Raw genomic sequence first — 15,035 nt, 5'->3', positions numbered from 1 at the left:
CAGTCAGTAGGGCATTGGCAAACTGTCAGAGCCCCAGTTTCCTTGTGCTGTTGGAGTTTTCCTCTGCTAGCTTTTTTGCTTAAGCAGATCATACCATGAAAGGTTGAGAAACAATCCACGTTGAGCAACAGATACTAGAGTAGGCACCCTTTCCCTTGTGCCTAACTATCATCCCTGTGTGCCATTAAACATGAACTCCAGTTCAGGACAATGTGTATATTTTTTAAGTAGGCAGAAAAGAGCACACAACACCCATGCTTCAATACGTTCATTGGCTGCCAATATGTTTCCAGACCCAATTCAAGGTACTTCTTTAAACTCTTAAATGGTCTAGATCCATAATTCCTGCAGGGTTCATCTTCTCCTGTATAGACCTTTTTGCATCTTGGCTATAAAAATAAAGTTCTTGTTATTATTAATAGTAGTAATAATAGTAATACTAATAATGCACAGCGTTTTACCACCTCTGCCAGGTGAGGCTACTAGTGCCCTACCTGCCCTCGTACTGTCTGGCTACAGTGTTCCATGCAACAGTCACCTGTAGATTAGATTTCTGTAACTCGCTCTATGTCTTTGACCCAGAACTTGCAGCTGGTGCAAAATGCAGTTGCGTTGGTTACCAGTTGTAGCCCAGATCAGATTCAAGGCGTTGGTATTAACCTTTAAGGCCATCCACAGCTTGGGCCCTGCCTATCTGAAGGACCGCTTGTCTCCTTATGCCCCCCACAGGACTCTCTGCTCTGTGGGTGCTGATCTGCTCATGGTCCCTAGCCCCAGAGAAGCACACCTGGCCTCAACCTGGGCCAGGGCTTTTTCAGTCCTGGCCTTGACCTGGTGGAATGAGCTCCTGGAAGAGCTGAGGGCCCTCATGGAGCTGCCTTAAGTTCCACAGGGCTTGGAAAATGGAGCTCTTCTGCCAGGTCGTTGGTTGAGGACAGAGTCAGGAACAACTAAGCCCCCTCTTCCAGATAATGCTTTAACATCATGCGGCTATCGGCTGAGGATGGGGTAGGGTAGATGGGCATTATGCCTCCTTCTTAGGTCTGTTTTTATGGGGAAGTTGATCGGTTTTATTTGGGATTTTATCTGCTTTTATGTAACCCACCATGAGTCTACAGAAATTGGCATGATAAAAATCCAAATGAATCAATCATCAGCCAGTGAGACCCTGTTGAAACTTCCGTCAGAGTGGGAGGTAGGACATTCTTAGTGGTAACTCCAACACATCCCATTTTAAGTTTGCCTAGCCTCTTTCCTAGTCTTGTTCAGGAGGCAGATAAAGACCTTTTAAACTCCCAGATTTTCAGTGGTTGCATTGATGGAAGCTTGGGGATTTTAATTTTATTGCTGTTGATCTGATGAGATAAATAGTATGAAGGGTTTTTAAAGTTATTATTTGCAATTTCATATCTAACTAGTGCTTCAAATATTTTAAGCCATGCAACATTTTTGAACAAGCAAAAATAAAATAAATACATGCTATTTTGAAATGTTGCTGGAGTTAGCTTTACAAAGGAGGCTGGATGGAAGTTTTTGGTTGCTTCTTCTTTTGCATGTCTGTAGGCCCCCCCCCATGTGACACAATTGTTCCAATTGTTAATAACTATTGTTCCAATTGTTCCAATTGTTAACAACTATCTATAACATATGTTTTGCACATGTGGGATGCAGATTCTGGGGTCTTTGTGATTTCAGTTGTCCACATGGCATCATAACCTCTTAGCATGCACATTTCAAAGAATACCCAGCAATTGTTTTATATTTTGGTATTTATTTTTAACAATAGAATGGAATAATCATAATAAGAATGTTGTATAGACAATATGAATCTTGGGGGAAGGATCTATGATCCATAGATGGATAGTTAATATGCATTGTTATATAAAAACAACACAAAAAATTATCCGTTATAAATGAGAGTAATCATGAAATTATCCTTGGTGTGAAAATATATGGAAGAGCTGTACTATTGGCTGCTATCCGACGTCAATTCTTGGGCCTTTCTCCTAGGCCTGTTAAGCATGGTAGACTTTGACTTTCTTCACAGTAAGATGGGTTGGTAGTTTGCCATGCAAATAGGTTTGTTGTGAGTGGGGTGAACATGATTAACATAATAATGAACATCAAAACATTTCTGGTATCACAAATAGTCCTGCTAATTGCTGCCCAAGGCCAAGGAATGCAAGAACTGATTCCCTGCAAGAGCAAATCTCCTCAGCCTCTGAAATATCTTAAAGGACTAGGATTATGGGGCATTTTTGAAGAACAAGTCTGTATCAGATGCTTTAGAGATGCTTTAGCTGAAATTATGAGAACATTATCTAAATTATATGTCTCATGTTGGTGGATGGGAAAAGGCAGATGAGGTTGTTTGAACAGGATGGTTTTTCTTCTTTTTAATACACTCTTCTGCAGCGACTACACCTAACTGCCTGATTCTTTTTCTCCACCAGATATGTCCATTACTTCAGCGGTCTGCTATCTGGCAGTATCAAAATGAATAACAAGCCGCTTTTCCTGCACCACGTCATCATGCACGGCATTCCCAACTTTGAGTCTAAAGGAGGTAACTGCTAAGTGTCTAGACCTACTGCAGAGCAAAGCTAACTTCCCAGAAACTGAACGGCAAACTGTCACTCTGTTTTTCAGGCCATGTAGGGCCATGTTTCAAGTTAGAGCTCTAGTTGCTACTGGAACATGTGAGAGAAAGAGAAACATGCACATTTTTGAGAGCTCTCTGGTTTTTCATTAGTGCTTTGCTGAGGGGGAAGTAGAGCTTTTAGTGCTTCAGGCAAGTCAAGGTGTGTTCCAATTTCAAGGTCACAGTCAGTTCATGGATTGAAATCCCTGCTTAGATTGCTTTGTGGGACACCACAGCTATTACTGCAAATGTAGGTTGAGCTGTTAAGGAGCAGCACAATTGCTACACAGTATTGTTTTCACAATTACCATTATTTTCAGGCTTCTCCATACCTGTCTATAATAGACACAGTAACCTGTGTCTATTATGTGATGTAGGAGTCAAAGCAGACATCCAGTGAGATTGAGGTTTCATAAGCAGCTTTAGTGAAGCAGGCAGCACGATGGCCATATTATACCTGGCTGGACAGGATGGTTAGTATTAATGTATCCTATGAGAAAATTGCTAGAAGAAGTTTTAAGAGGAAGCAGATCTTCTGTAAAGAGCACTGTTTCTAGCATTCCCAAGACACAAAGAAATACTAAAGTTTTGCCCCAGCGATTATTTCCCTCACTATAGCATAGCAATGGGAAAATCATAGTATTTGAAAGTCAGAGGAACTGTGCTCTTTTTTTTTGCATCTTGGTCGCCCTAGTTTTTTCGTTCACTCAGTGATGGTGCTTTAATGCCGTGGAATGAATACTCCCCCAAAGTACTTTAAATTAATGCATTTTTTTCTAGAAATGCACCCAGATTGTCTGCAGTCAATGAACAGACCACACAGCTTTTGTGTGAGATTTTCTGAGAGTTCTGAGAAAATCGTGACAACCACAATCCTCATTCTGACTTTGGTTGCATACCTCCACGCAGCAGACCTGTCAGTTGAACACTGCCATTAAGCAAAAAGATTGTCTATTTCTTGGGGGCACTCTGTGTATATCTCTGAAACAGATAGTTGTACCTTCTAGGGGATATCTGAGCCCCTTATGACTCATGGTAAAGTAAGATGCTGCACAATCCTTCTTCATAACTGCCCCAATCCCAACACTGTCATAGAGCTGGCATTTACTGGAAGACAAGAATTCTTACCACAAATCTATTCTTTGGACTCGACTGTTTGTTTGGTCTCTTATTGTTTGCACTCTCTTCTCTATAACTAACCTCCATGACTAACTAAGGATCCTTTGTCTCTGATTTATATTTCCTAGGATGCCGGCCTTTCCTCAAGATATACCAGGCTATGCAGCCTGTCTACACATCTGGAATATAGTAAATATTTCCTTGACAATAGTCTTCTGGTTTCCTGGACTCGGAGTCCCATCTGTCCCCGAAGTCATAAGAACTGACTTGAGCATACACCTCTCTAGGTCACGGGCGAAGTGGGATGCTGGAGGGCTCGTGCTGTTTACCAGGCTGAGCTTTGCTCTTGGGACATGTTTACATCACCCTTGCCTTGGGAGAGAAGCAGCCTCGTCCTGAAGACCCCTTGAACTGCATGCGCATAGTAAATGGTCAGAGGTGGGCAAGTGCACACACAAAAAAATCATACTGCTTTGGATTCAGCCTGAACTGGTTTTGGCCAAATCCAAATAATACACATGACCCTTCACTGTTTCGAATTTGGACGAATCATTCTAAAAAGTATCCAGATTTTGTTGTGTGCACATGCTTCACCCATTCCCAGGCAGCAGAGAGTGTCTGAAAAGTGGGGAAGAGTGCCTGCCAAACAGCTGCTATCATTATCAGCTGTTTGGCATGGTACTCTTTAAATGCATCCATGTTGGACAGTACAACAACTGAGAAAGTAGGAAGGTGAGGCATTTAAAGGGCAAGCCAAACAGTTGATGTGACAGCATCAGCTGCTTGACAGGCCCTTTTAAAAGCCTTCCTCACAGCTTTCTCTGGCAGTGGAGAGGTCCTCTGTTGCTAGAGAAAGTTGAGGGGGGCGGGTCATTTAAAGGCTCCACCAATCAGCTGATGCTATCTCATCAGCTGGCATGCCCCTCTCCTCCCTATCTTCTCAGGTGATGCCTGAGAAAATGGGGGGAGGCATTTAAACTGACTGAATTGTGGCCAAATCATGATGTGACCACTGCTGATTTTGCCCGTTTAAATTGCAGGGATGGGTTATTCGGCTCCAAAAAGTCCCCTAATCAGCATTGATTTGGGTACTTTTTGACTTATCCAAACTAAATTGTCCGTTCCTAGTCTGAAGAATATCAGAGATAACCTGTGAGGGCTTCCAATTATAGCTTGCCTTCAGTTTTGCCATAAGTGCTGGCTTGTTCCATAGAGGAAGTGTGGCTTGCACAAGCTACTTGTGGGACATTCAAGGACAAACTGTAAAGATAAGTTGGTGCCAGCATTCCAACCCATCATTTTAGTGGTTCGTTTTCATACTGCTGCTCGTGGCCTTAGTATGCTTTCTTGGGTATTGACTAGTCTGCTAGTCCAAATGGATCAGGACGGGGAACAAAGCACGCGTAGCACAATGGCAACAATGGTAGCACCTGACTCCTATGATAGATGGTACTTCAAGGTGAAATTTCTACCAACTTTAATCTTGCCATCACAGAGGGAAGCTGTTATTTAGGCTTATCGTATAAGGAAGTAACATCCCAGCTAAGTGGTCACTACCTTGCTTGCTTATTTTCCTCCTTCTTCTGTGCAGCAATGTGCAAGGAGACAGCCAGACCAGCATCTGTATCACTATAGAGCCCGGACTGCTCCTGAAAGGAGATATCTTGGTAAAGAGTCTCACATTTCTGTTTTCTACCAGTGTACATGCAACTTCCACTGGTGATCTTGCCACAGTTACAAGCTGCAGCCTGCCATCTGCTTGCTTCAGATGCTTGTAACAACCTTGGGGGTGGGGGGAGGAAATAGTTTATTTTCTTACTGGCGTATCTCCAAGCTTATGGCTCTTTTCTCCCCTGTTCCCACCCCTGACAGCTGAAATGTTACCACAAAAAGTTCCGTAGCCCGACCCGGGATGTGATCTTCCGAGTGCAATTTCACACTTGTGCTATTCATGACCTGGCCATTGTCTTCAACAAGGAGGACTTGGACGATGCTTTTAGAGGTCAGAATTGTCAGAAACTAAATGGAGGGCAATAAACTTGCTTTGCAAGGGCTGGTAAGGTATAGATCACGTTTAGGAAGGTGTTTTCGTAGTGCCATGGCTGTCGTTTGGTATCCTTCACTGTGACACTACAGAATGTAAAGAAACAGATGAACAGTGCCATCCTAAACAGAGTTATGCCCTTCTAAGTCAGTTGGAATCAATGGGCTTAGAATGGCATGGGTAGCGTTGTTGGAGAGGAAATGAGGGAATATGACAGTTGCTCCCAGGCAACCTGAAGCTTCACCCAGAGCTGGATGATGTAACAAAGCAATTAACATTTTTGTGGCTACAATTACCTTGCTGCTCTGGAATAGCCCCAGGAATGCATCCCCCCCCCCCCTCATGTAGATTCTTTTCCTCTGCCTTCGTATGTCATTTAATGTGAAGAGTGTTTGTGTGTGTGTGTGTGTGTGGGGGGGGGCAGATGAAGAACTAACCACATGAAGTCAGGGAGAGAACAATGTTATGTCCCTCCAGCCTCCTGTCACCCTCAAAAAGGAAGAACAGAAAAAGGCAGGATGTCTAGGCTGAAAGGCAAGAAAAATGTTAGGAGTCTTTTCACATGTGGAACAGTGTGCATCTTAACAGCATTTGGAATCTGTCCAGTAGTTGTGATTTCATGCCATGGTTATATATATATATATACGCCTGACACAGAGAATAATTTCCATTACAGACTAACGCTTGGTCCTCACATCCAGGAGAATGAGGTGGTAGAATACTGCAGGTGGATGATCGCATTTTGAACTGTTTCACGGATGTAAAAAATTCCTTGTAAACAGAAGCCTAACACAGCAAGCAAAGATGGAGATAGAACATCTCTCTTTCTTGTACTATTAATTTTTGGAGAGTATTTAATGCAAAGGAACAATCAAAGTTGTAATATCCCTTGCATTCTGAAGTGGTGGGTTCTACTAACCTCAGGGCTCTCCCACATTATTATCAGCACATTCTCCTGCATGTGTGAACCAGACTTTAGACTGCACATATCCCTGTGCTTGTGCTGACATCATCCTTGGGATAAATCACACCCAGTGAAACATGCCTGTTCTCCTGGCAGTAATATCCATGTCAGTTAGCATAGCCTTTCTGTGATGGCCCCAGAAACCCTTTCTCCAAGCTTGCTTTATGTCAGTCTCCCTAAAGGATTTCTCCATCCCATTGAATTAAGTTTCCTCTATAAACCAGCTATGACTTCATATTATATGTCAGATGTTGTTTTCTTTTTATTGCAGATGAGCGTTTTCCAGAGTATGGGAAAGTGGAGTTTGTGTTTTCCTATGGTCCAGAAAAGATTCAAGGTATAAATATAACTGTTTTGTTCAATGTTTGACTGATGAAGATCTCACATACATTATGACTTGGAATCTATATTAGCAATGAAGGGGTCAGATGGTAACAGGGTGCTGAAGGGATACTTTAAAGTTTATTCATTGAGGATGTGAACAGCATCCTTGGAAGTTTCAAGTGTACTATCTGCTTGTGTGATCCATGCCCTTCCTGGTTACTTAATTCTAGGGCTGGGGGTGGGGAATGGTTGGCTGGGTCTCAGAAATGGTTAATGCCTCCTTGAGAGAGGGATTAGTCCCCTCAGCCTTGGAACAGGCTATGAAGCATTCACTTCTAAAGAACTTCAAGAGAACTCATTCTTGAGAAAGGTGATTGATTGAATGGACAACTTCAAGCATTCTTGGTTGAAGCTGGTAGTTTGGGTCCTTCCCAGTGCAGTTTCAGCCCTGGATGTGGGACTGAAACAGCTTTGGTCACCCTGGTAGATGACTGACACTGGGAGATGGACAAAGGGAATCCAGCTCTTTTAATTCTGCTGGCAACAGTACCGTCTCTGCAATTCTCAGGAACTGTACCATCAGTCATGGTGTCCTTCTGGGTTGTCTTTCCAGGCTGAGATGGAGAAGCACTATTTTGTGGAGTTTCCAGTCCTACCTGGACTACTGGTCTTGTGCTGGCTCTTCTGCCTCCCTAGTTCCCACTTCCTTAGTTAGATTCCCTGGTTATGGTTTGACTCAGGATTTGATTTTTTCTTGCATGAGTCGCTTGTATCTGACAACTTTCTGGATTTTTCATCCTGAGTATCATCACCTGTATCCCAATGGCCCTCTTTTATTTCTTCCCTGCTTCCTTTTACATTTGTTTTTCCCATCCCTTTCATTTCTCCCTTTCATTACTTAGCACATCCATCAATGAAGGTAGGTTTGTTACTGAAAGCCTTCTGTCTTTGCTTCAAAGGCATGGAACATCTTGAGAATGGCCCCAGTGTTTCTGTAGACTACAACACCTCAGATCCACTAATCCGCTGGGACTCCTATGAAAACTTTAATATACGTCATGAAGACAGCTTGGAGGGTAAGTAACCACCTCTCTCATTGCACATAGCCTGGTTTTCAGATATAGGCACACTTTTATGTCACCAAAATTATTTCAGCACATATGAAAAAAGTATTTCCCATCTATTATAGGAATATATGAATAGGATTTTCTGTTTCATTGGCTTGTATAAAACAAGAATCCCCTTGAAGCCTGCTGGCTATATCTGTAGGCCGGCTACCATTTTGATATGGCAGAATATGGCATGTTAAGGGAGGCCACTCTGTAAGGATGAAAGTGGTGCACTTCCACAAGCAGTGTCCGAGTTGTCTGCTAAAGTTCTGTTTAAGAACCATCATGCAGCTCTGTAGCCAACAGATAGTAACCTCAGAAGCACCATGAGAACAATTGTAGTTGCTGGATGGGGGAACTCCGAGAATATATCAACTAGAAGGTAATTAAATAGAGAACATTCTAATGAAGTCGGGGTGCCAATAGGTTGGATTTTTAAGGATGTTGTGATACAGTTTGAAGATTCAAAGATATATGGGAGATTGTTACATTTTGTCTAGATAGATGGCTTCAAGGTCTCCATGCAGGGAATCAGTCTTTAATTTATCTCCTGGTTACTGTCACACAGGGTGACTGTGAGCTGCTTCCTACTGCTTTCTCTCATCTCCAGGAGTAGCAGCATTTAAGGAAGTGGGATTACTTGTAGGCATTTGTGAACTGCATATTTGAGAGTGTAGGAAAAGCGTCATTCCAGAGTGAAGGAAATGAAGCAATACCAAGAATGAGGGAATGTAAGAGGAAAGAGAGTGTCATGTCCCACATTTGGACTCACTTTAACTAGTACAGTATCCTGTACAGCTGACTGCTTACCTGCTCTTTTTGAGGCCTCAGCTGTAGAAAGGGGATTATTTCCCCTGCTTGGCTTCTCTGCTTCCAGAACCAGTGAGGTCTGTCCTCATTGCCTTATACCTAACTTTTAAAGGGCAGACTAAAGAAGAGGCAGGACCACCTGTAGTCCCGAGCTCTCACAGGAGGGTGAGCCTTCCCACAAGAGCTAGAGATCTGATTGGTTGGAAGCTTCTGCTTCACAATTCCCTATTTTAACCCCTTGCTTCTGTATTTTAGCCTGATAATTGCCCTCCTGAACCCTATCGCTCTGCTGGGCAATGTGTGTGTTTGTGAAATGCTGGGCATGAATAGCTTAGACTCTTTCTGGTACAATTCCTTGATACAAACTTAGGACAAAGAATAGAACAAAACATTATTTCTTACCTTACACAGTTTTCCTTATAATCTGCTTAAAGTCAAACATAAGGCTGGAGTAGACTAGACAAATTAAAGGAACTGGAACAACGCTGCTAGGTGATTTGAGAATTGATGTATTATTGCGTCCACAGGGCTTTTTTATCTAGGGGGCTTCTGTGCAAAGCAGTTTGTAACATGCATAGAAACCCATAATTGGGCAAAATTAGGTTGTCCCTCTCTTGATTTATGTGCCAAATTAGCAAGGGCTTAATCAGAAGGTGTCCTCTATGAGTCATTGGAGCTTTGCCTGCTGAGTTAGCACAACTGTGGTGGAGCCCACTGATTCTGCATGCAGGAGAGCTGTCACACGTTACAAGAAACTCCATCCATGCAGCGGAGTATGCCCAAGCCTTGGCTGACTGGATAAGAGGATTAAGTATTTTAAGCACATAAGAGGAGTACATACTTTATTTGTAGCCACTATCACATATTTTTATTTTTATTTTGGTGTAATGTAATGTATGAAAGCTTCCTTACAGGAAAGGAATTGGTTTGATTTATCAGGAAGCACAGTGCAAATTATCTGAGTTAGAGAGCCCCTTACTTTGATACAGGTGAGTAGCAGAATTAGTTGGATTGGGGAGCATTTGGTGTCCCTCTAGAGAACAGTTGTAACTGCAGTCAAAAAGTTGTTTTCTTTGCCTGGGGGCAATATCAGCTTAAGTCAGTCCACAGCACTTGGTAACAGTATTTTATTTTCCTAGGGTTTTCAGTTGCTAAGTCATGGTCACTCCCTGCCCACATACATAATGAAGACTCTGTCACAGCCAGCCTTAGAGCCAGCACATGAAAAGGAATGGGGAGAGGTGGGGAACAGATGTATTTTTTGGACAGTCTGAAGGTCACCAGCTGCACGTGGGCCTGGCTTGAGAAACAGATGGCATGAGTCAAATAGTTACAAAGTGCCAGAGTAATTTGTAAGAGAGGGCACAGAGAGCAAAGACCTAGATTTTCTCTAGAGTCTCACCCCGGTTGCAAAGACATTTCATCTTCCTCTGGAGCAAGTAAGAGTAGTCTAAATGCCAAGCTGGCTGGAATGCAGTTGCTTGCCTTCAGTCCCTTGCTTTGTAGGCACAGTCTGGAAAAGCTTGCATGGAGCAACTTCTGGATGCCTGTCGGAAGGAAGGAAATGTGCACGCAGGCTTGGGCATGTGATGGATGTACTGGATGCTTGGTGTGAGCTCGCCAGCCCTGCTGATGGAACAGGCTGTCTCTATGACCAGCTTCCCAATTCAGTGTTCCCATTAGAATGGTCGTAAACAACGCCTCTGTTGCCAAATCCAAGGAGAGGCTTTGCTAACCAGCTAAAAAAACCTCTCCTAGTTCCTGAGTCAGAATTTTTTTCTTTCTCACAGTGGCTGAAAAGTATGTGGAGCAAATGGGTAAAATGGGTGAAGGAGAGAAGGCAAGGAGTGGACTGTTCCAGGGGTTCTTTTCCCTCAAATGTCAAACATTTTAACAAAAGATCTTTAGAATAATTCCCACAAAAGGAATGGAATCAAAACTACCAACTACTTTTAGTTCAAGTCTCCCTTTCTTTGTATAGAGAAATGATCGTCCTGCAGGGCGGTTGATGGCAGTGGGTAAAATGTCATTTAAGAGATTATCTTTCCCAGTGTTATTTATTTGTTTCATATACAGCAACTTTCTCAATAATACTCAAAGTGGATTACCCTGTGTGTGTCTGTGTGTGTGTGTGTGTGTAAACCATTTCAATCAGGGCTGAGATTGCAGAATCAGAAAACAATGCAAACAAAAACTAAAGCATAACACACCATAATGCAGACCATGGATCACAAAAGTAGATGATAAAGCAGTGACAGCTAGGTGATTTGTTTCAATGAACAATGTTTCTGATCCCTTATAACAGCATCTCCTGGGCTGTTCCATTATACTACAGTTCTAATTCCTTTATAAAAATGACGAATGAACATTTATATTTTATGCAGTCTGAAAAATGGTAGAAGTAAATGACAGATCCGTGGAGGCCTTTCTGATCGCCTGAGGCCAAAATGCATGTATGCTAAATCTTACCCATTTGTCAGATGACAGTCTCAGGATACTTAGTTCAGATACATTAGTTCAGATCACATGGTAGAGCATAGCAGGAGAGACTCAGACTTTGGTGTCAACAAATGCCAAAATACCTTAAACCAGGGAGTTGGGTGTGGCAGCAGAGAAGTAGTTTTCTTTACCACTATCACTACTGCTTCTTAGGTCACTAAGCTCTGTAGCTTGATTTGTGAGACTTGAGCATTCCACCGACACTATTCTAGAACCAAGCTTCCAGATTCTTCCTCAAGGGTGGGCGAGTTGAGAAGGGGCAGCCATGTCAGTAGCTTCCAGGTGTTTCTTATTCCAAGCTTCCTCCATAGTGTCCATGCAGCTTAAATTTGAAATTTCAGGGTATTTTGGAATCCACTATGATCTGTAAGACTCCAAGGACTGGCTGTTTCAACTGGCTCGCACCTCTGCAGGGTGATGGTGCTGCATTCTCCATCTCTTAAGGAGGCAGTGATCAGACTGTGGCTTATGCTGAGCTTCCAACTTCCTTACCAGATGTTCCCCCAAAACTCAGTGCATAAAAAAATTAAGCCCAAGTCATGAATGAAAGTTATGCATGGGCTGAACACAACCTGAGAGAGATTCATAGCCACAGCAGCCATGAAATCCTGCACTGGAACAGATAAAGTATCATTGGCATGTTGAAATCACTCAGAATGGATCAGGGCTTCCCAATCATGGTACTATATGGTACTGCTAAGGTTTTTAAAATGGTGGCTGGGGAGAGCCCTCCCACCCTGTGCCTGCTGTTCCTGGCTCTAAGTGTAGAGGGAAGAAAAAGGTTTAATTTAAAAAATACATTCTACTCTTATTTGGGCAGGTTGACTTGCTCCCTCCCAACATGGCCAATGACGGATCTGGAGCGGGTGGGAAAAAGAGGGTCCTTGTGTATTCAAACCTTTGTTGCCCAAGGCTCTTCTCTTTTGGGGGGTCGTGTGGCAGGGGCTAGAAGGCATGGCCAGTTCAAAGCCTGAAAAATATTTCAGTGGTACCTCCATGATTAAAAGGTTGGAAAAGGCTGATCTAGATATACCAAACCTGAGACCACCTGTACCAGTTCAGGTGATGAAGGACTGCATATCCAGGTGGCATTAACATTATGATTACAATCATTAAAAATTGGGGCACATCCCATAATTTTCTTCCAACCAGTTCTCCATCATGCAGACCAGATCATTTTTTTTTCCTTCTCTAGTAATCAAGTGAGGAGTCCATTTTTATTTCTCCGCAATCTGATGTTGCACAGTATTAACAAGTAGAGGCACCGAGGGATCCTTGCACTCATGTCCCTTGACGTTAGGTAAGCAGCAAGCTCAGTTATTTCCCCCCAGAATGCCTACCTCTATATAGTTCCCAGTGCAATGAAATAGTACCATATCCAAGCATCCTTCCTCAGTTGGCAGCCAGTACAACTTTCAAACCTACAGCATTTGACATCCTAGTGGGTGGTTAGTATTTTCACTTGGAGCTTCATGCACACCCATCCATTTCAACAGAGGCAGGTGACAAGCATGCAGAAAATATTGTGGGTCATGTTTCTTGAATTAGAGATCTTCATAGGATCGAAACTCCATCTGTGCCCATCATCAGTCACTACTCCGGAGCCAATAATTTGGGCTGCCTCTTTCTTCTGTAGCATGTGCCAAAATACATAACATCTGTAACCTTAACACTTTCCTGGGAGTAAACGACACTGAATAAAATGGGGCTCACTTTGGATATTGTCACTGTCTGGAAAGAAGAAATATCCTCAAGAATATTCTCCCCCCCCACACACACACACTCTGGCCTTGTGATCTTGTAGCACGCAAAAATGGTCTTAGCCAGGGTCTTGGTTTCTTGCTGCCTTTCCATTAAAATGCAACAATGGACAAGATAGAGACAAGTAGCTTTTGGGATAATATTATGTATAAACTCCCACAGAGTAACAGAAACAGTCCTTGCCCTGTGAAAAATAAGGCATTTACAGCATTCTTTGCCATTTAAGCACAATGCACAGTGTCTCAAAGCAAAGGATATGGAGTTTCAGTTTTCAGATGTGGAGAAGCAACAAGGCCTGCTTTATGCATCTGTGCTGAATGGGCCGCACAACATCACCCTGGAATGTTCTTGGGCTTCCATGTAGAACTCATTCCATTCCCTTGTAAGGTCAGCAGAGGTTTTCGTTCCTGGAGACATTAACATCTAAAGTACTTGATCCTGCACCGAAGGAGACATTAATGATAATGGATGGCTTGTGGAACTCTCAGAGGAGTCCATCTTTAAACATAGGTATTTATGGCTTCTTCTCCCTCTCGTCATGCATCTTGCACTTGCAGAAGGCAAAAAGGAGAAGGGAGCTGGAATTGTATTTGTTAGTGCTGAGCCTTTCATTACTGGCTACAGCCACATGGAAAATACTTGGATGGATCAAGCCAGGGATCTCTTCAAGGGAGCAGGGTTCATTTTTCAGTTGTGTTTGGTATTTAGGACTGTTTCCCGCCCCACCCCTACTGCTTCATAGGCTGAACACTGGATAGTTTTTGCACCCTTCACCAAGGATCTGGGCAACAGAGAGTTGTTTATGGTTGTTTTCTTTTGAGCGGGGGTTAAAATTACCCCTGGTGCTGCATTCTCCCCCCTCCTCCCCATTACACTGCAGCACTGGGGCTAATACTGCTGGACCCTGAAATCAATGGTGCACACGTTTACATTAAAACTAAATTAAGGGGAATATGAGCCCCGAAGGGGAGTCTTGATCTGGACTCAGCTGCACAGGCTTGTCAGAAAACAGAAGCTTAATTTCAAGTAATTCTCCTTAAAATTATATACAGTTTTTTTCCCTGTAGAAATCTGATGTAAACCTTTAACATACATTCAGCACAAAGATTGGGGCAGCTGCTGGTGCAGATTCACTTCTTATTGCACAAAGTTTTTATGCATTACCCTTATTTATTTTTGCATTTATTGAAAATGGGAATTTCGCCCTACATTAAACCTTTCTTTTTCTCTGATGATTGAATAAAATGGTATGTAGGGGAGGGGTTGGCGAGGGTGGACAAAAAGTACCATCACAGAACCTATACAGCCCATGGTCCAGCACAATAGCTAGTGATGTGGGAATGAATGGTACCTTTAGAATTGGTGAAAAATTCACTTGGATGTTATATGTAAGCATGGAGACCAGGAAGTATGAATTACTTTCACTTTCTGATTCCTATGTGTTATGTAAAGTCTAAGGTGCTATGAGGAAGGGTAGATATGCAAGAGGGATGTCTGAAGATGTTCTTTCAGCAGCAGTCATAGCATGGTGAAGAGTCCTGATTCCCATTATATTTGCATAAGTCCCCAATTTTAAATCCCATCTAGTAGGAACACTGTCAAGGAGATGGATTTGAGGCAGACACTTCCTTTTTAAAAATTCTTGCATTATTTGATCAGTAAGCTGATTGCAGCATTTTTTTCATGGTACAGCAACAAGTGTGTGTTTGTGAGGATCAGGAGATAGTACTGGGTTGATCAGTATATGTTACCCACCTGAGGTTA

General features: G+C 42.7%; 1 protein-coding gene across 19 annotated transcripts in view; it reads left to right on the top strand.

The window, feature by feature from the left end:
* TNS1 (tensin 1) overlaps window positions 1-15,035 on the top strand; it is a 388,444-nt gene that overhangs the window by 268,388 nt on the left and 105,021 nt on the right. For all 19 annotated transcript variants that reach the window (XM_077320625.1, XM_077320620.1, XM_077320624.1 and 16 more), the window contains 6 exons: window positions 2,454-2,566; window positions 3,889-3,949; window positions 5,352-5,427; window positions 5,633-5,762; window positions 7,040-7,105; window positions 8,052-8,168. In XM_077320625.1, coding sequence (XP_077176740.1) covers window positions 2,454-2,566; window positions 3,889-3,949; window positions 5,352-5,427; window positions 5,633-5,762; window positions 7,040-7,105; window positions 8,052-8,168 — 563 coding nt within the window. The remainder of the gene's footprint in view (window positions 1-2,453; window positions 2,567-3,888; window positions 3,950-5,351; window positions 5,428-5,632; window positions 5,763-7,039; window positions 7,106-8,051; window positions 8,169-15,035) is intronic.

The sequence above is a fragment of the Paroedura picta genome, chromosome 2, assembly GCF_049243985.1.
Source record: "Paroedura picta isolate Pp20150507F chromosome 2, Ppicta_v3.0, whole genome shotgun sequence".
Lineage (NCBI taxonomy): Eukaryota > Metazoa > Chordata > Lepidosauria > Squamata > Gekkonidae > Paroedura > Paroedura picta.
The sequence above is the reverse complement of the archived record's forward strand: the minus strand, read 5'-3'. Positions and strand labels throughout refer to the sequence as shown.